Genomic DNA, 21,362 nt, shown 5'->3' on the forward strand with positions numbered 1-21,362 from the left:
TCATTCTCTGCACATATCATAAACACATTGAGTGTCAATTTCTTATGGAGATGTTGGCACTGTATTAATATAATCCATGGGAAGAAAAAGATTCTTTAGGATGGGTAATACGTGACAAAACATAATTCTGCCCCCCCCCCATGGCAACCCCACATTGCGTTCTCCTCTCTTGCACTTATTAATGGATGAATGAAGTGAGAGTGTGATGTGATGTGGTTTACATACTACCCTCCACATCCTTGGCTACCAGTTGTTTTGGGGGGTTAGGATAAAGAAATACATCATGCCACACATGTCCATTACTGCGCTCTACAAGGAAGAGAATGATGAACCCAGCACAGGGTTGCTGTTTCTGACAGCACTGTTCTTCATTGTGTCCCATTCCTCCATTCTGGCATTGAGAGAGAAAGTTAGTTTCTCTTCACTTATGTGATAACAGAAGTTTAGAAAAGTAGACTTACCTTTTCTAAGAAAAGAGAAAGCCATCTTTATTATTTTCAGAATTAGAGTCCACCAAAGAATTTGGCTAATGAACACATTTGAGAAGACATGAAATAAGTCCAAGATAACTTTATTTACATATATCAAATGGTAATACAGCTATGGAATGGGGGTGGGGGGAGGAGAGACTATTAAAAATGAAAGAACTAAACATCCCACCTCCCTCAATTACATTACATACTTACAAAAACTGTTCCCTAGAACTGGCTAACCAGAGAACCCCCTTTACTCGTGAGATACAGTCATTACAAAAACAGGATCATAATTTTAAAAATTATGTATCAGGTTCACAGTAAAGTGCTGACATCATGAGGTGAAAATTGTGGTGCATTACAGAAGATCATGATTCTGGGAAAAAGCTACGACCAAAACAATAGACAGTAACATCTGGATAGCCTCTGTATGGAGTGTTTTTGCTCAGCTACTCAGAGCAATAAAGAGGAGGCGTTTCAACCTTGGAACAAATTTGTACATATTTAAATACATATTTGTAGAAAAATCACACAGCAAAAAAGTAGTTTCACACTAGAGCATTTTTCCACGTGCTACAAAAATGAGTTCTGGAGCTGAAACCCCTCCATAGTTTTTACAAGACAAGTTTCTCAGAACTGTTTCAGACTGGGAACAAAAGAGCACTTCAGAGCTCCTCCATGCAGGCATGGGGCTTCCAACTACAGCTCATCATGCTGCCTTACAGACATCTCTGAAAGGTCCCCTGACTTATTTATGTAGCACTTAAACATACACTGTACTTTACAGAAAGAACAAAACTACAAGCCATGCCCTGCCCAAAGTGGCTTGCAACCTCGACATGAGCAGACAGAAGGAACTGTGAAAGGGGGAAAAATACCTGTCAATTACAAGTACCACATTTCTACTGATATACAGACTTGTGACAGAAGTGGAGCGATTTTTGGATACCTCCAAAATGTTCTCCAACCACTCTAAAGCCATGCAGCAAAAACTGGTTAAATACATAGTCGTAGCCTAAGAAAATGGAGGGAAGAAATGGACCAAATTAATAATCCGTCATCTGTTTATCCGTAATAATAATTCAGAAGAATATTAATATTATCCGTAATAATAATTCAGAAGAATATGGAACGTTATGGCATCATCTGTCCTCAGTTTTCACTCTCACCCTCTGGCACAGAAGAGATGTAGAAACCCAGCATCCTGCTCATACAGGCCAATTGCCATAAATTTGTAGATGTACAAGTAGACAGGAAAAGTTTGGGACAGAACAATAACTTAGGCCAAAATGCATTAAAATGCAAAGTGAAAGAAATTACATAAAACATAACCCCTTAGAATTCATTTCAAAATTCTAACTGTATGAGTAATGAGAGGCTTCCTCCCATCTGCCACAGGCTGAACAAACCTTGCTGACAGTTTAGGGAGCACTATACCCATCTTCCACCCTGAAACTGGAGTGCTTGAAGTTTGGGTGAGTGAAGAAACCTGCCCATACCTCCAAGGCCCCCCTCCAAACCATTGCTGAGACACCTGAAGGGGGTGGTTTCCTGAAACCGCCTCTCCCAACCATACCTTGGAAGGCAGGAATGGAGGATATTTGGCACCTCCTCCTCTAGCTATACTAGATATTAAGCATGATCAAGAGATTAACCTTCTTCCTTTTATATGAAAAGCAATGAAAATACATTCCCATCACTGATATCTAATTCTTTGTTGTATACATCACATTGCAATTCATATTAATTCTATACATCACATGAAAAATGAATTCCCTTTTATTTTAAATCTGCCTACAGCAAAGTTTTTAAAGTTTAAATTATGACAAAGGGGTGACCATTTGAATGTTCTGTACATTATTCATGGATACCCACTTAGCTCAATACTAGTAGTGAGAGATCATGTGGTTATCTGAAAACACTGCTGATTGTGTAGGCTCCAAACATGGGACTCCATAGTATCTAAATACAGGATTTTCAAACCCTCTTATAGAACTGTCTTCTTTCTTGAGACTTCCAGTACTAGACATCATAGAGTGCAGCGTTCGTGGTCTTTGACAATGAACTGTGTCAGGAGAATGTTACAGCATCTTTGAAAGGCCCGCCGTCAACTTTCAGAAGCACGGATGTAGGAGTGACTTTATCTCCATCCAGTGCAGTGATGGGCAGTTTGTTTTCATAAAAATGCAGAAAGTAAAAAAAAAAAAAAACAGCTAGGCAAAACCCAGTTCTTGGGCAGTATCATTGTATATGGAATGTTGCAACTTCAGGCTGGGGCAGAGGCCCACAGAACAGGAACCGGCAGCCCGACTCCAGTTTCCACTCTGCTATTTACCTATTCCTGTTACTGTGTGCTACAACACCACAATCTGAAAAAGTCAGACTGGATTCAGAGCGCATGTTCTTTCTTCAATTAAAAACTATCACTTGTTTATATGGAACTCCTATCTTGGATACAGCCTTATCCGAGGGAGAAGAGTGTTTATTTGGTGGAATCTTCTGCAAAAGATGCGTATTGGATGCCTTCTCACAGTAATAAAATACATATGGGTTTGCACTCAATAGTTTAAAATTAAAAAAATCACGAACACCAAAGAATGTTTGTAACTGATAACATACAATTATATTGCACAGTGGAGGGCAGATAAGCAAAACAAGGAAACTTATTTTAATTGGATTGTTAAACTTAATTGTATTTCATGTTTGTAAGCCATTTTGAGGGTTTCGGCTGTAAAGGAGGATACAAAGTCGGTAATATACTAGAGAGATCATGGGTGCTTCCAGATGGAGGACTCATAGTGCTAGCAGTAAGAAGGCATTGTGCAGCTGTTCCAACTCTTTCCCCTTAACGGCTTTTCTGTGTTAAGGAAAAAGATGGAAGAAGCAGTAAGTAAACTCAGGAGCATCCCATGTAGATGAGTATGTCATCTGGATCGCCATAAACTTCCATGAGGAAGGGCGTGATGCCGTAAAAGCCTCATCTCGAAGCATTCAGTGTTTGCAATGTATGATTTGATAAAATATGAAAATCATTAGTAATAGGGCTGTGTGTCCAACAACCAAAACAGTTGTAAGACACCTACTTTGTAACTCAGTGTGTTACAATTCTGACATGGCCCGGATCAACAGCTCGGGTGGATGCACATGCATAGCTCTGTGGAAGCAGAGGCTTCCCTATTTACTTCAGTGATTGAGGACATTCCACTCTGATGCAGGTGAGAGTGGAACATAAAGTTTTCGATCAAAACTCAACTGGTATCAGCGGGTAGAAGGGACAAGTGTGGCAATGACTTACTAACCTCCATTTGTATACCCAAGTAAATGTAATTGGGTGAATATTAACATCCACAGATAGCAAAAAAGCATTCTCTTAAACCATATAAAGACAAACTAACAATATTGTCCGTATCTATTCAGAAGTAAGTGTATATAGGATTACAGCCTAAATCTCCCTGTAAATGCTTTCTGTAAAAACAGAGCTCTCACTAAAGTAAAAACCAATTCAACCTGCCTCTATGTCCAAGTATAGAGAAGAATATTGAGTGTACACATAACAACATTCTCAGTCTCTTAACCATGGCTTAACTACATTGGGGCTTAGCAGCTTCAGTTGTTCAAATAGTGATTACATTGCCAGATTTTCTTGTGTAGCACCAAATGTAGTATGTGTATAAAAGGGCATTAACCTCCAATCTTGCACTATTAAAGTTAAAAGCATTTGTTCTATTTCATTGTGTATGGCAGTTAATGCAGAAGTCCACTGTCAAGAGCCAATTATGCTTTTTGAGTAAAGATGCTGAGTCAGCATAATTTGGTTATTAAATCAGCATGGTTTAAGGGAGGGACTATATAGTACAACTCAAATTAATTTCTCAAAAATTCATTTCCCTTCCCTTTAAGAGTGTATAAAATAAGGCAGCTGGAGACTTGGATCAAGATGCAACTCCTGTCAAATATCACAAAACAAACAATGTAATTCTAACCCCTCTCAGACAGCCATCTGAGGGTGGTGAGGATGGGATGGGGGTTCCGGTTTATTCCAGCAGCCCCCACTGTGCCCACAGAAAGCTCCACAGACATAGATCTACTGCTGGTGAAAACACCACCAATGGTAGGGTCCAGTGGTGAATTAGAATTGCTCCGAAAGTTACAGTATTGACTTCCAGTTTACGAAAGCCCCCATACAAACTCTGGCTATTGCAAAATAGAGACAGTTTTTAAAAATAGCTGTTTATGACCTTTAAAAATATGGACAACTCTTAAATAGTTTTGCTTCATCCATTTAATAAAATAGTTTTTAATTCTTAACTGATTGCAAGACTTTACTACTGTTCTGACTACAGAATGTGGCTAGAGGAAAGGAAAGCAAAACATAGGAAGTGAAAGGGATGAAGAGATTGAGTTACTTGCACTTAGATCACAGTGAAAACTATGGTACTTAAGTTAGTCCTGTCTAACGTTTTGCTTTGATTTCAATGAGGTGTACAAAATTATGCATGGTGTGGAGAGTGTGGATAGGGAGACACTTTTCTCCCTCTCTCATAATACTAGAACCCAGGGTCATCCCATGAATGACTCAGGTGGGAGACTCAGGACAGATAAAAGGAAGTACTTCTTTACACAGCACATAGTTAAACTATGGAATAGCTACCACAAGATATAGTGATGGCCACCAATTAGACAAATTCCTAGAGGAGAAGGCTATCAATGGCTACTAGTCCTGATGGCTGTGTGTTACCTCAGGTATCAGAGGCAGTATGCCTATGTACACCAATTGCTGGGGAACATGGGTGGCAGGGTGCTGCTTGTGGGTGCCCGGTCGACAGCTGGTTGGCCATTGTATGAATAGAATGCAGGACTAGATGGACCCTTGGTCTGATCCAGCATGGCTCCTCTTATGTTCAATGGGACTTAAGTGCAAGTAACTTGCTCTGGATCCAACCCAATACATAGGAGAGTGAGGGGAGAAGGTTATATAACCAAAGTCAATTTGATCGGGTAGGTTGAATCTACAACAGTGGTTTGCCAACTGTGTTCTGGGAATCTCTGGGGTTCTTTGAAAGCTTACTACAGGTGCCATGGTAATGGAAACACTTTGCCAATCACTACTGATCTTCCATGCAATGCACAGTCAGCGAGAGGGAGAAAAAAGGAGAGACTGTGAGTGAGTTGGGTAGATTTTAGGGTGCAGCCTCTGTTTGCATGGGGCAACACCAAGGCACATGAGGCCTGGCTAGTGCTCATATATGCACCAAAAGATAACCTAGAATCCTATGTAACGTGCAAGGAGAGATACAGACATTCATCAGAAGTCAGTTCAATGCAGAATTGGTTAATTCAGTAAAGGAAGTTTTAAACTTCTATTTTTTAAAAATGGAATGTTTCTGTTCTAGAATTATCTGGCAGGAATCTGTTCAATGATCCCATTAGCTGCACACTTAGCAGTATATAACCTCAAAAACAATATTTCAATAACAGAACAGCTATCAAAGAATATATGCATAGTAAACAGTTTTGTTTTCATTCATAGTGAGAAAGTGCTTGCTTACCTTCAGTTTGAGTCTGATTCTGGTGTATGACATATTGCAGTGTACAAGGAAAGGGAGAATATATTAGAACTGCAGGATGAGGTCATAGAGGTCACTACTCTTAATTTACAGTGTGGTCAAAAACTGACCAGGTAATCCTTGAAAGCTGGACAAAAGGGGAAACTGTGAAACCAAGTAGCCCCTACTCACAGAGAGAAAGGTTATAAGTCATCCTCTACAGAGGTGGTAAATAAAACAAGCAAACAAAAAGACCAATTGAATGAAGGGTGCTCCCAGACGGAGGTGTTCTGCTGCTAGCAATCAGAAAGCATTGTGCAGTTATTCCATCTTTTCTTACTTAAGTAGCTTTCCATGGTAGGAAAAAGGATGGAAGCAGTGGGAAAACGTGGTAGGGCTATGAACAGATTCCGTCCTCTGGGGCCCCATAAAATTCCATGGGGCCGGGTGATGGTGCAATAAAAACCTTATCTGGAAGCACCCCAAGTCTTTGGCTCAGTGTATGCAATACTTGTTCGCACATATGAGCAATCCTGACATGACTTACATGGAAAAACCTAACATGCACAGATCTAAGTCAGCAGCAATTTACAAAACTGCAGTGATGCTTTTCCTAGCCTCTGTAGTAATGGGAATTTGCTGTTTACTATGTCAGTGATCACCAGGATCTGACATTATGTTTGACCGCATGATCATTTGCTTGGAACAATTTTGCATGTGCAAAAAATCATAAGAGGCTGCACTGACCTTTAGTGACAGGTTGCAGTATTGTATAATATTAAAGCTATAGAAGTATTAATCAAGTAGTGCAACTTTTCTTAGATCCAGAATAGGCCACCTCCACAAACCTGGTCTACAGGATGGCCTGAAGCCAAGCTACCAAATTAAAAAAAGAAACCCTAGCTCCATCGTCATACAGCAGCATTTTTATCATAGGTATTATTTAATGTCGGTTTCGTCTGAGAACCAAAACGTTTAAACCGCCATGATTTTCATTCTCCATTTTTCAAATACTTAAACACACATTTATTATTTGACCTGTATCATGTATATATTTTCCAGAGTGCTTGTTGCATTGCACAAACATTTAGAGTAGTGTGTTTATTTTTAAATCACCGTGGAGTGTTAGATCAATGAAAACGTTTCCAAACATTCATAAAATGGCACATTGCATATGTAGAAGCAGAGGTTGTGTCTGGAAAAATGGAATGAGCAACAGGTTCTATAGACCTGCTAAGGAATATCTGTCTCTGCATAGCCAATTACAATTACTTGAAGTCTATGCACAAATACTTTATATACCGAGAACTAGCATTCCACATATAGCAATATTTCAAAGAAGATGCATTTCCACAGCTATTCTCCAGTAAAACCAGGGAGAACAGCTGCTTTCTAAGAAGGGCCGCACACAGATACAGCATACCATAAACAAAGCAAAACCAAAATTGACTATATTAATTCTTGTTCCTGTTTTGGAGATGCTTAGTTTGCTTCTTCAGCCTGGATTGGCGGAATCTTGCTGGACACCAGAGTGTATACGTAAGGCCAGATTTTGTTTGTCTCTGTCCCAGAGAATGAGTGTAGGATCCCTCTGTTTCTGAAAGGGAGAATAGAAATCTGTATAAGTGAATGAAAATTTTAAAGAAAACCTGGTAATGCAGTTCTATAAAGTTCTCTAGCTGAAGCATAAGGGGAGAAAGCAGGCCTGATTCACATCACACCTTTTGGAGTGTATACCTTTTCCACAGAATCATAGAACAGTAGGGTTGGAAGGGGCCTACAAGGCCATCGAGTCCAACCCCTGCTCAATGCAGGAATCCAAGTCAGAGCATCCCTGACAAATGGCTGTCCAGCCTTGTCTTGAAGGCCTCCAGTGTGGGAGAACACTCCAGTAGGAATATTCATATTTGTGATTTAAAAAAAAAAAAAAGGATAAGGAGTTTCTTAATGGGGTAATTTGAAATTGTTTGATTATGCCAGGGCTTTGAAACCCACCCTTAGGAGTTGTTTTTCCAGGCTAAATGAAAAAAAATTAACACAAACATAAACATTTCCTCCTATACAACAGCTATACAGTGGGACAAATAGCCACTTATACTGATATGGTCTTTTTAAAAAAATCAATAGGACTAAACCAGTGTGATAGTGAAGTCTCTCCCCTCCTTACTTCATTTCTGCTCCATTCAATTCTGCTGGACAAGGACTCGGGAAACTCAAGAGCTGTATCCCATTTCAGCCACAGACTGAGATGCCTTTTAGACATCACAGAAGTAGCCCAGAAGTTCCTTTTCCATAGGTTCTTACTTGTGGAATGGACACATGGCATGAGCCCACAGAAAAGCAATTTCCATAAGCCTGCTATAACATCTAAAGGAATGTCAGTGGAAGGTCTGGGAGAAATTACTCTCAGCCTCAGTACTCCACCTTCAACATGGGAACAGTTGTGGAGACAGACAAAATGATGATCATAAAGTATTTGGCATATTAGAAGTACTATATAAAATGCTCATCAACAACAGTTATAGTACCAAAAGCAGGTAACAAAAATTGCTACTCAAGTGTCATGCTATTAGAATGAATTATATCTTCTTCAGGTTCACTTGACAGGTTCTAAACAGATGAGAAATACTAGGATATATTCTGAAAATCTGTAAAAGCAACCACTGAGAGATATTCTGGGTACATTAATTGGTCTACCATCCAAGGAAAGGCCTAGGGTTAAATCCAATGTCGCACTAGTGGGCATCCACTAGCATGGTGGAACATTCTCACTCTCTCCTCCCCTCTGCAATCCCCTGCATCACTGGAAAAACTGCTCCAGAAGGCTTCCCAGCTGTCCCGAGATTTTGAAGGCTTGAGGGGCAGGGAACCCCCCCCCCCGCCGGTCAGTGGTGTAGTGGTACATTTTGAAGTACAGCCACTCTTCCTGGCAACCCCCATAGCCACACCCCCAAGGAGAGTCCAAAAATTCAGGCACATGAATCATCCATATCGATAAACCAGTCCCAGCAGTTTTCATCTCCACTAGGAGCAAGTCATTTGTAAAGCAAATAGGTTTTGTGAAGCAAATGGGGCGTTAATTGCCCTTTCAAGACCAAAACACCCCAAATATTTTGCATTACAACAGGGAACAATATATTTTTGTTGGGAAAATTCATTTCCCATTTTCCCTCAAGAAAAATTAATTTCCCCTCAAGCTACTGCAAGAATTGCAGCTAAGCTCAGAGGGAACAGGGAATTAGGGGTCACTACACCAGTGCCTCCAGTTCTGCTGGCACTGCTGCTTCCTTACATCAGTTACTTACATCTTCTAAAACAAATTGTGCCTTCAGGGCAGGATTTGGGGGTACAACTTCAGGGTCCCACTCAGCAGGATGAGCAGGAAGCTCCCAAATTCAGCAGGGCTGGCTTGCAATATTTTGACGTAAGTGAAGTAATACTGTACATCTAAAGTGGGTGGGGGCATTGGACAGTTTTCTCCCTTTCTCATAATACTAGAACCCAATAGGGTCATCCCATGAAGCCAATTGGTGAGAAATTCAGGACAGATAAAAGGAAGTAGTTCTTCACACAGCACATAGTTAAGCTATGGAATTTGCTACCATAGCATGTAGTCATGGCCACCAATTTGGATGGGATTAGACAAATTCCTAGAGGAGAAGGCTATTGGTGGCTGCTAGTCCTGATGACTATGTGCTACCTCCAGTATCAGAGGCAGTATGCCTATGTACACCAGTTGCTGGGGAACATGGGTGCGAGGGTGCTGTTGCCCTCATTTCCTGCTTGTGGGTTTCCTGTTGGCAGCTGGTTGGCCACTGTGTGAACAGATTGCTGGACCAGATGGACCCTTGGTCTGATCTAGCATGGCTCCTATGTCCATTAGATCTAGACTCTAAAATTACCTGATTACACTACTGCACTACTGAATGCACTACTGATTAAAAAACTTATACAAGTATTTGCACAGGGAGATGAGCAGGCTTCACTGGCATGTTATACCACAAAGCCACTCCACAAGTTCAAAGCTTGTGCACAATTCACCAGCCTTGTAAATTAGCCCACAAAAGTTACTAATCTGCAAATATTACTAATCTGCAAATATTTTTACTAGCTTGCACAGGCTTCTAGCACTAGCTAGCTAGTAAAAAAGAAAAAGTTGCCTTCTACCAAGTGGACCGGAAAAGGGACAAATTACTCCATCCCTCCTCCGCCAGTCCGCAGTGTTTCTGTGCTCGTCTTCCCTTCCTCCATGGCTAACACAGAAACCAAGCAGGCTGACTGAGGAGAGATAGGCCAATCTGTCCCTCCTTTGCCAGCCAACTCCCTTACCTGCATGGAATTCCACGTCACCTATGGCTACCAGGCAAAGTTGTTAAATTCAAGGTTGTTCTTAACAATAGTATATGAATTTTAAAAGGTGATTATCTCTCCAAACCAATGGGCTGTAGGGCACTTCTCCCGAATGGTGTGCAGACAGATCTCTTGTGCCAAACTAAAACCATTATACTTCTTTCATTCAAAATACACAGTTGTAAACTGCAGTTCCATTAGCCAAAGTTCAAACAAGCAAAATAGACTATACTTTTAGAAGTTAATAAATTGGGCAAAGAAACAACTTTCTAATTAACTTGAAAATTCTACTGATATGCCGCATACCTTTTTGAACCATTTTAATATATGCTTATATGGAGTTTGGACTTCAACTCACTTGTACAATTCCATTACAGGTTTTGCAGCATCTTTGTATTTTCTTAGCCTGGCAGCAACAGCTTCAGGTTGATCATCCTCCCGCTGGATCAATGGCTCACCAGTAATATCATCAATCCCCTGTATAACAAAAGTGAAATAAAAAAAATCAAGAACATGTAATATATCCAGAATTGTGGTTACTGTGGGTGGAGATGGCCCAAGTTTAATACGCCTGCCACTTAAAAAATCTTCTATCTTTGGCCCAATGACCTAAGTCTCCATTATAGAAGAACTGTTTTGTCACCTCACAAAACATCTTCCTAGTACACAGGTGGGAATTTCCCTCTAGTGGGTTGTATCTACCAGAAATAAAGAGGAAATATGTCCCAGTTCACACCTCTTACTTCTATCTTCCTGGGCTGGAAAACTGTTCATAGCCCACCTCCTCAGATGTTCTATGCCTACTTGCTGGATATATCAAGCTTCCCTGCCACTTTGGATTGGTGGCTTCCCCTCCCCTGAGTCTACAGGAATAAAAGTAGGGGTTATTCCCTATGCAATTTATCATTTTTGTGGCCATTATTATGTACTCAACTGAGCAACATGGATGACCCTTGCATGTAAGTTCAGCAATCTCTCTTTAGGACTATCTAGTGTAGGCAATTTTGGAAATAAACCATTTCATTTCTCCCTAATTGCTTTCTTCTTCATCACTTATCCCTTATCTTAACAAAGGCATCTTAAATTTGGAACCTGGGTTTGACTGTATGAATCTGACCACCGAAGGATTATTCCTCTTTGTTGTGGGTCACTTGTTCATGCTACACACTTTGCTAAAGGGAAGCAGAAAGTAAAGAGGCTGAATTCCTCCAGCAGTGACATAAAACCCCACAAATTTTGAAGATTCCCTCACTCAAAATCTAGGGTTGAACAGAGGAGTAGTGGCAGTAATAAGGAAGCTGAGAGCTTCTTCACACTCTGAACTAAACACATACAAAAATTAACGAACATTCAGATCAAAACTCTGGCACTTTTGAGCCTATCTTGCTGGCATATATGAGTTTAGGAACTTGGGGCACAATCCAGCCAAACTCAAGCAGTGAAACTCAAGCTTCACTGCTTTTGCCAAATGCTGGATGCAAGGCAGCATGCATGTGCAAATAGAACTGCAAGGGAATTTTTCCCCTGATAAAGATCAATGCTGAAATGCATTAGGAACTCTTATAACACTGGAACTACGTAACGGTATGGAAACACAATTTTTTTGCACCCATTGGCTTGGCCTTTTCTTCCCCTATTTCTCCAGAATTTGCAACCTTGTCACTACCTGTTTAGTTATATATTATCTAGAAAATACAAGCACTAATTCACCAATTTTATTTATTCATTCCATCTATATCCCACCTTTTTCCTCTTGCAAGGAGCCCAAGGTGGCTTACATGATCCTCCTCCTCTCCATTTTATCCTCACAACAACCCTGTGAGGTAGGTTAGGCTAAGAATCAGTGAGTGGCCCAAAGCACCCAGTCAGCTTCATGGCCACGTGGGGACTAGAATCTGAAACTGCCAACACTTTAGAGATAACACTTTAACCACTACACCACGCTGGCTCTCTTGGTTAAACTAGAAGCCATCTCTACTCATGGATGAATTGTCCATGCTCTCTCTTATCAAGTCACATCGTCCTAGCAGGACTCATTATCTTACGTGTACATGAGGTGGGTTGAATTCCATATTATATACTCTCCCACTAGCTGGATGAATCCAACGTGCGCTTAGACGGTCTTTTAGGGTCTCAAATGGGATGTTCAAACTTATGACTAGATCCAGTTCACATATTCTGTCAAGTGCTTCGGCTTGGCCCAATGTTCTCGGAAAACCTACATTCAAAAGAGAATAACCTTTTACAAAAGTTTGGATCAAGTTTGGGATTCATTAACAAAAGAGGATCCCATTTTTATAACGACAGACTTGAAAAGGTATTAAGACCCCCAGTTTACGGAACGGCCATAGGCTTCAGAAACAACATAACCAGCTTTGGATGGACTGTTATGATGGATGTTCCTCACACCATAATACACAAGTATCAGGCTACTTGAATTACCATGAGAATCTTGACCTGTGTCATGTGTAAATCAAATAACAATGGTATGTTACTTTGGCCATAACAGTCTGAGGAGCAGCAAATTCAAACGAATGTCACATTCAAAGATGATCCATTACCTTTCCTATCCTCACACCAAATGCAAAATCTCTTACATAAGAAGAGTCCTGTTGCATCCGTCCACTAGTCCAGCACCCTGTTTCTCACAAGTGGCCAACTCTGGGAATCCCACAAGCAGGACACGAGAGTAATAGCCTTCCCCTGCTGTTGTTCCCAGAAACTGGTGTTCAGAGGCATGTTGTACTCCTTACCTAGACAGGACTTTAGGCATGAACCATCTGTCTCTAGAACAGAATGCAGTTTTCCATACACCTAAACACTCAATCTTAGACTAGACGTACACATACAGCAGGCGGTGACAGGACTGGACTGTAACACTTCAGAATGCAGGGAGGGCGTAACTAATTGGCGTGTTTCTGCATCTTACACACACACACACACACACACACACTTCCATTCACACACCCCAAAACTAATTTTCAAGTAGAGAACTAGCACAGCGGAGAAAATGATTCTAGACTAGCTCGCTCTCAGTAGTGCCTTTCTACCTGGAGATATTTTCAATGTAGGAGAGCATTCAAACATGTGATTTCGTTTCTACCACTTCATTCTGCTGCAGATCCAACCTTAAATTACACAAGGTTACTTTTCCAGCTAGAGGTATGGTTTCCAGGTAGAGGACTATGTCACGACAGCTAGGGTCTGCCTCTGAGTTTGGCCTGGCATAGACCTTAAGGCCTAACAACTTACTGCACAAAAACAAATAAAAACTACAAGTTTGCACTTATTGCACAGGCTACTTGATCTTCAGAAGGAAAAGGTAGCTGAAAGGATATTCTTACAGTATTGCCCTCAATCAAGCGTGGCTCTAAGATCCATTTATCAACATCCAGTAAAAAATCTAAGGTGGCAATATTGTACTCATTTAGCTGCAAGTAACTTCCATTTAATCCAGTGGGGCTTTTTTCTGAGTAGACACATATAGGATTGCACTCTAGATGATATTTGCTTCAGAGCAGAAGAGAAACGCTAAGTAATCTACGCTAGTCTAAATTCTCTATTTGTTCTGTATTGGAACTGCGGAGCCTCCAGTACCCTTCGAAAATCCAGGGCTTTGATTCTTGCTTTGGGTGCAAGAGGTCCCAGTTTCATTTCCCAGACATGCCAGGGAAAGAGCATAACTCAGTGGGAGAACACATGCTTTGCATGCAGCAGACCCAAGTTCAATCCCTGGTACCTCTAGGTAGAACTGGGAAACTCTAAGAGACCTGCTGCCAATCAGTACAGACAATACTGAGCTACATGGACCATTTGGTATATAGCAGATTCCTATGTTCCTATTTCTAATATTACTCAGGGTCTGACTGATTACCATAATTTTTCCCAGACCAGATCGGCCAAGGAGCCCAAGTGGTTTTCTGCCACCATTTCCACCATGACGTTTGGTTTATGACAAGCTAGTAAAGGTAAAGGTGTCCCCAACCAGTCGTGTCCGACTCTAGGGTGCGGTGCTCATCCCTGTTTCTAAGCCGAAGAGCCAGCGCTGTCCGAAGACGCTTCCGTGGTCATGTGGCCGGCATGACTGAACACCGAGGTGCACGGAACGCTGTTACCTTTCCCGCCGAAGCGGTACCTATTTATCTACTTTCAATTTCTTGCTTTCGAACTGCTAGGTTGGCAGGAGCTGGGACTGAAGACGGGAGCTCACTCCGTCACGCGGCACTCGCGTCTCGAACTGCTGACCTGCCGACCTTCCAAGCTAGACATCGTATAATATTTGGTGTTAAGATTTTCCTAGTACATTTAGGGCCACTTCACATGTTTCATTTCTAGAATATCTAATACATTTTAAGTGTGAATGTAAATCACACAGGCACACTCATCAGGAAACTGACTGGCTGCTCCCTTTTAAAGTATATACTCTGTGGCAAATGCAGGTTGGCATTTGCGTGTGTGAAATGGCCCATACGTTCAATAGGCAAGGGTATACCACTTTTTGATTGCATAACGACAACAAACTAGAAAGAATTGACTGAAAGAACCACAGTGGTGAAGCAGAGGTAAAACTACAGAGAGCACTGAGCTGGCGACAGAACAAATGGATTTTTTCTCCTTTTATAAGTACACAGTGCTTTCTTTTTCTACCAGCAGGCTTGACTACATCTATACATTTCCTTTAAAACAGCGAACATCACTGTAAGAGAGGTAAAGCTTTAGTTCATGTCATTCATAAGGAAACAACATGATCTTTCACAGAAGTACCACAAGGCATGTGTATCAGCGCCTGGGGCCTCAAGCCAACACTGGTTTCTTTATGTAGCAAAACAGAACACTCTAGAACCCTGGCAACAATTTATTTCCCATTCCACAAACTGCAGGACTTCAGGAATTACACATTTATTCAAGCCACTGGCTGTTTCAGTCCTATGCAAACCACCTCCTTCATATTACTGTGCGACTGATCTGTAATTTAGCGTTGCTGTTTTTAAAGGAAGGAAGACAAATATTGAAAAAAACACAAGCATGTTAAAATGAGCAAATAGTGTTTGTATAAATCCTGGAAACGCTCATGTTCAGAGCTTACTCTGAGGTATAAACACTTTTTTATTTTTTATTTTTTTATTCATTTGTTCATTCATTACATTTCTATACCGCCCAATAGTCGAAGCTCTTGGATATAACTCTTGCACTTGAACGCATCAGATCCTTCTAAGCACCCATTTTGGCGCCCAACACCCAAAAGAAGGTGACAAGCACCTCTCCCTCTTCCTGGCAGCAATAACAAATTAAGGGTACAACCTCGTCGGGATAGGCGTCCACCTCTGAACTCAGAGGCAACCACCTAATCCAATGCAGTGCAGGAGCAGTGTGGAGGGGATCTTCTCCTCTCTGGTTCAGCCGCCCTGCATTTGCGGCTAGACATGGGAAGTCAGCGCGGCGGGGGACAGAGGCCAGACAATGCATAGGAAGCATCGGAAAAGCACTTCCACCCGCCCGGCCACCAGGAACACCCCATTTTCGCTGCTCCATGCTGCTTTTACAAGCACGGAGCACAGGGCCGATCCGCGCTGCCTACAAGGCAGCGCAGGAGGGGATGGAGGTAAGTTCCCGGGACCTATCCTATGGCCATCTAGCCGCTGACTACCAGCCATAGGATTGTGTCCTAAATAACTAACAATTTGCTGCCACTTCATGACGTTTCCTTTTTAGACAATTGCCTCTGCTGATGTTCTAGCAATGAGACAAGTATTCAAGAGTTTATTACTGGCTCTGTATCTTGGATAATGAACATGTTACCTAACTGGCTACTGTTAAGACTGGGATTACCAGTGTGCCCCCAGACCATTTCCGAGGCCATTGCACCTGATCCCCCCACCCCAATTATCTTTATTTTAAAAAAAAAAATCCTCCCTTGGCAGCCATTTTGTGATGGTGGCCGCAACACTTAATATTTGAAGTGGAGACCTCTATGTATGTTAAGTAGACAACAGTATGCTGCCACTTGGTCTTTTTCTACTAGACTGGAGTGTAGAGTAATTATTTCCAGAATCATTGACTTCAACAATACTCCAGATTAACTGATACCAAATTTTATTTCTTTAAATGTTTATACCTGAAATTTCTCTTATTAATTCACAATGACTATGAAGGGCCGGAAGAATGCTGTGAACCTGAGGGGGAAGTAATTGTTGTGTCAGATGTCATAAAACAAACTTGTTCATCGTAAGTATTGAATTAAAAAGTAATTAAATAAATTACTATTTCATTCAGTGAGACATAACCCAGTACCCTGCACAATTTGGGGCCATGAACATAGGCTCCAAAGGCACAGGAAAGAGGCTCTTTCCACAATCTTTCACATACAAAGCCTGCAGTCCAATATGGATATATTAAGTGCCTTATGCAACTTCTGCCCAGTGTACTATTTACACTAGGTAGCAAAAGCCCTTCTTAGCTTTGATATCGGAGTTTCTTTAGTCAAAGGTCCCTGGCCAGAACAAAATAGGCTTTTTGATCTGATCTGCCTTTTTGGCCAGAACTCTTGTTCTTCTTTTGTCCAGTTTATTCAGTACCTTCACTGGGGATGCAGAATTTGGACTTCTGCTTCCTTGGTACATTAATTCTGTTCAGCCCAACATTCATTTTCCAGGCCTAGTCATTAATATAGAAGGGATTAACAATCAGGCTCCCAGAGCTGCTAAACAAGTTTTGATTTCTTGACAGAGACACTCAGCAGGGAGGACAGAAAATAATTCCTTTCTGGCCCTCACTGATTATGCAATGCAAGACAGATCTGTATCCTCACAGCTGCTACAGCAGTAGCCTGTCAGGATTGGCCCTATGCATTTAAGTTCACAATACCAGCCCTCCTAATTTCTTTGGAAGGTTTCCATAAAAAGTCTCTCTTGAGGGGAAAAAAAAAATCAATATGTAAATTAGCAAAAGTGAGCCATGGCTTGCATTGTTCATAGCACACAGATGAAATTGCTATAAGTGATTTATCTTGGCTCTGCTCCTTCCCTCCCACCTACCAGTTGCTATTTGTTATACTCTAGCAACACAGAGAGCACACTGTTTCATGTAACAGAAGGCAGATTAAGGAGTCTCACAGGAGATGAAAGCGAGCAAGAAACCTATATGCCACTTCTCACTGGGCAAGATTAAGCTAAAGCAGTGGGGTGGAATGTGTGGCCCTCCAGATGTTGCTGGGCTGCAACTTCCATCAGCCTTAGCCAGCATAGCCAATGTAAAGGATGATGGGAGATGTGTGGCCCTCCAGATATTTTGGCCTACATTCCCCACCCCTACAGTATAGATGAGGGGTGATGGGAGTTGCAACATCTCAAGGGCCACACGTTCCTCATCCCTGAGCTAAAGGCTTATGTTTTTCCAGCCACTACTCAAAGTGCTGGTGCCTGTCTTTAAAGTCTTAATAGTTTGAGGCCTGGTTATCTGAAGAATCACCTTCTCCAACATGAGTCTGCCTGTTCATCATGATAGTCTCCAGAGGCCCTCTTCTGGTGTCCTTGCCCTCTGAACTGAAGTGGTTGCTGTAGGTGGTCCCCAACTGCAGAATTATTGCCCCACGTATTTTCACCCAGTGCCTATTTTTATGTCCTTTAGATGCCACGCAAATTCCCCAGGCTTTTTAACTTGCAATTTTACTGTGCCCTTTTATGCTGACATGCTATCTCTTGATTTTATTGTTGCTTTATTATTGATATTGGCACATATGTATTATTTTATTTGTAAGCTACCCTACACATATTTACATTGAAGGGTGGCATATTAATCCTTAAAATACATCCTGCTTATTTCCTAAAACATGGGAAGAAGTGAACATAATAGTAATTCCAAAACAAGGCAAGAGTGTACTTAAGCCAGAATCATAAGAAGTAGCCCTCTTGATTCAAAATTTAAAAATATGGGTAAGTATTCTGACAAAGTGATTAAATTAAATAGGGAAATACATTGATGAGAATCAAACAGGATTTACAAAGGCTTGCAAATCACTAGTAAATATTAGGGAATTAATCAGTATAACTCATTCCATAAGGGTATCACAAGCACCATTTGGATTATTATTTCTTGATGAGAAAAAAGCATTTCATTGCTTAGAATGGGAGTACTTATATCAAGTCCTTAATAAATGTGGAATGCGAGGTAAATTTATCAGATGGATTAAGATGATTTATACTAGCCCAACAGCATCAATATTTGTGAATCAGATACATTTTGTCTTCATAGGGGAACTAGACATAGCTGTCTTCTGACACCATTTTTGTTAGTACTTTCCACAGAGCCCAAGGCTGCAGTAGTCAGAAATCAAAGGGATCAGGGGAGAAAACAAAGAATTTAAGTTAAATTTATATGCAGACAATATAGCATTATTTGTACAGGATCCAGGGAAACATTTGATAAACTTTTACTATTACTTGAAGAGTTCCGATTTCTGGTACAAAATTAATTATTCAAAATCAGCAAGGATAGCATTTAAAATGGATAGCGTAGATAAAGAGGTAGTAAGAAAGTATTTATTCCCCTGGGGAGTTATTCCTGTTCAGTATGGTGGCTGGGGAATGCTGGGGGTTGTAGGACTTCTCTCTGTCTAAACAAGAATAGGACTGTGCTCTAAATAAATAAAAGTATCCTACCAGCAAATTTGGAAAACACAAGAATGGCCAACAGATTGGAAAAAATCAACTTATATCCCCATACCAAAAAAGGGAAGCACCAAAGAATGTTCAAACTATCGAACAGTGGCACTTATTTCACATGCCAGTAAGGTAATGCTCAAGATCTTGCAAGGTAGACTCCAGCAATTCATGGAACGAGAATTGCCAGATGTTCAAGCTGGGTTTCGAAAAGGCAGAGGAACTAGAGACCAAATTGCCAATATCCGCTGGATAATGGAGAAAGCCAGGGAGTTTCAGAAAAACATCTATTTCTGTTTTATTAACTATTCTAAAGCCTTTGACTGTGTGGATCATAACAAATTGTGGCAAGTTCTTGGTGGTATGGGGATACCAAGTCATCTTGTCTGCGTCCTGAGGAATCTGTATAACGACCAAGTAGCAACGGTAAGAACAGACCACAGAACAACGGACTGGTTTAAGACTGGGAAAGGAGTACGGCAGGGTTGTATACTCTCACCCTACCTATTCAACCTGTATGCAGAACACATCATGCGATGTGCTGGGCTTGATGAAGCCAAGGCTGGAGTTAAAATCACTGGAAGAAACATTAACAATCTCAGATATGCAGATGATACCACTTTGATGGCTGAAAGCGAGGAGGAGCTGAGGAACCTCATGACGAAGGTGAAAGAAGAAAGTGCAAAAGCTGGGTTGCAGTTAAACCCCCAAAAAACCAAGATTATGCAGCTTGATTGATAACTGGCAAATAGAAGGAGAAAACGTGGAGGCAGTGACAGACTTTGTCTTTCTAGGTGCAAAGATTACTGCAGACGCTGACTGCAGCCAGGAAATCAGAAGACGTTTACTTCTTGGGAGGAGAGCAATGACAAGTCTTGATAAAATAGTTAAGAGCAGAGGCGTCACACTGACAACAAAGGTCCGCATAGTTAAAGCAATGGTATTCCCCATAGTAACCTATGGCTGCGAGAGCTGGACCATAAGGACAGCTGAGCGAAGGAAGATAGATGCTTTTGAACTGTGGTGCTGGAGGAAAATTCTGAGAGTGCCTTGGACTGCAAGAAGATCAAACCAGTCCATACTCCAGGAAATAAAGCCAGACTGCTCACTGGAGGGAATGATCTTAAAGGCCAAACTGAAGTACTTTGGCCACATAATGAGAAGACAGGATACCCTGGAGAAGATGCTGATGCTAGGGAAAGCGGAAGGCAGAAGGAAGAGGGGCCGACCAAGGGCAAGATGGATGGATGATATTCTGGAGGTGACGGACTTGACCTTGGGGCAGCTGGGGGTGGCGACGGCCGACAGGAAGCTCTGGCGTGGGCTGGTCCATGAAGTCACAAAGAGTCGGAAGCGACTGAATGAATAAACAACGAAACCCCCTACATTAATGGTATAGCCAGGAGTTTTGCAGGGAGGGACCCTAAATATGCATAGGTGGGTAGAGTGAATTCATGCAAACAGCCAGAACCTAAACACAGCTTAATATATTTGAAAACTATTTAATTGTAAATAAACACTTATGCTGTAACATTAAGTGCCTAGTGCTTGTCAATTATCCAAAGCTTGCATTCAATGGCCATAACAGTGGAAGATGGGAGTACTGAGCAATTAGAATACTACCTGCACACTTTCCTTTGTATCTCCAGAATTAACAGAGCCATAGAGATGATAAGTGGAAAAGGTGTACCTTTTGATACAAGGTGTTCTTTAGCCTCCTGAAAAACCAAAGACATTTGTTCTATAGAATCATCAAGGAGGCCATGTTGTGGTGTGTCACTCAGGTATAGAGAGAAGTCCACATAAAGTTCATAAGGACTGAACCAGAGGTGGAAGTGGAACCAGTGGTTATCCAGTGTAACACAGGATAACACAGAGGGGATTATCTCCCTCTAATAATATTGTTATCTTTCAGAGGGGAAAAGAATACACCAGTCTTTCATGCTTTCCCTTATCAAGATTTCAGCTTTAGAAAAAAAAAATTGCTTGCTAGAAAATAATTGTGTGCTGGCCTTGCTAACTGAATCAATATTAGCCAATTGTCCACTGTAGGAAGCCTACTCCAGGCATTCCAAAGGAACACTTGAGCAAAAATGCAAGTAGATGCAGTTATGAGGGGAGTATTCCAGCATAGCACTCCGAAGGTACTCAGGCAAATAACTCTATTGACCCAAGCCCATAGAAACCCAAGATGGCTTAAACAGTTGTCACCTTTCTTCCACCTCCCAATAAATGCACCTTTTGACAGGAACTCATACTTTTTCACACCTTTATTCACTATTCATAGCTGGCAAAGGTTTGACTATGAATTATCTGTCCTCAGAAGCTCTCAAGAT

At 41.3% G+C, this 21,362-nt stretch overlaps 1 protein-coding gene across 3 annotated transcripts in view; it reads right to left on the reverse strand.

Moving 5' to 3' along the window:
- Window positions 1-556: 556 nt before the first annotated feature.
- The window catches only part of AK4 (adenylate kinase 4), a 44,938-nt gene continuing 24,132 nt past the window's right edge, over window positions 557-21,362 (reverse strand). For 2 of the 3 annotated variants that reach the window (XM_084852287.1, XM_084852289.1), the window contains exons 4-6: window positions 12,415-12,587; window positions 10,728-10,846; window positions 563-7,616 (exon numbers count right to left, since the gene is read on the reverse strand). In XM_084852287.1, coding sequence (XP_084708413.1) covers window positions 7,502-7,616; window positions 10,728-10,846; window positions 12,415-12,587 — 407 coding nt within the window. In that variant the 3' untranslated portion in view covers window positions 563-7,501. Of the gene's footprint in view, window positions 7,617-10,727; window positions 10,847-12,414; window positions 12,588-21,362 lie in introns of all 3 variants that reach the window. The other variant, XM_084852288.1, reaches the window with a different exon arrangement.

This window comes from Heloderma suspectum, chromosome 4 (assembly GCF_057233095.1).
Source record: "Heloderma suspectum isolate Gila_16-S chromosome 4, 16-S_ref, whole genome shotgun sequence".
In the NCBI taxonomy this organism is placed as follows: Eukaryota; Metazoa; Chordata; class Lepidosauria; order Squamata; family Helodermatidae; genus Heloderma; species Heloderma suspectum.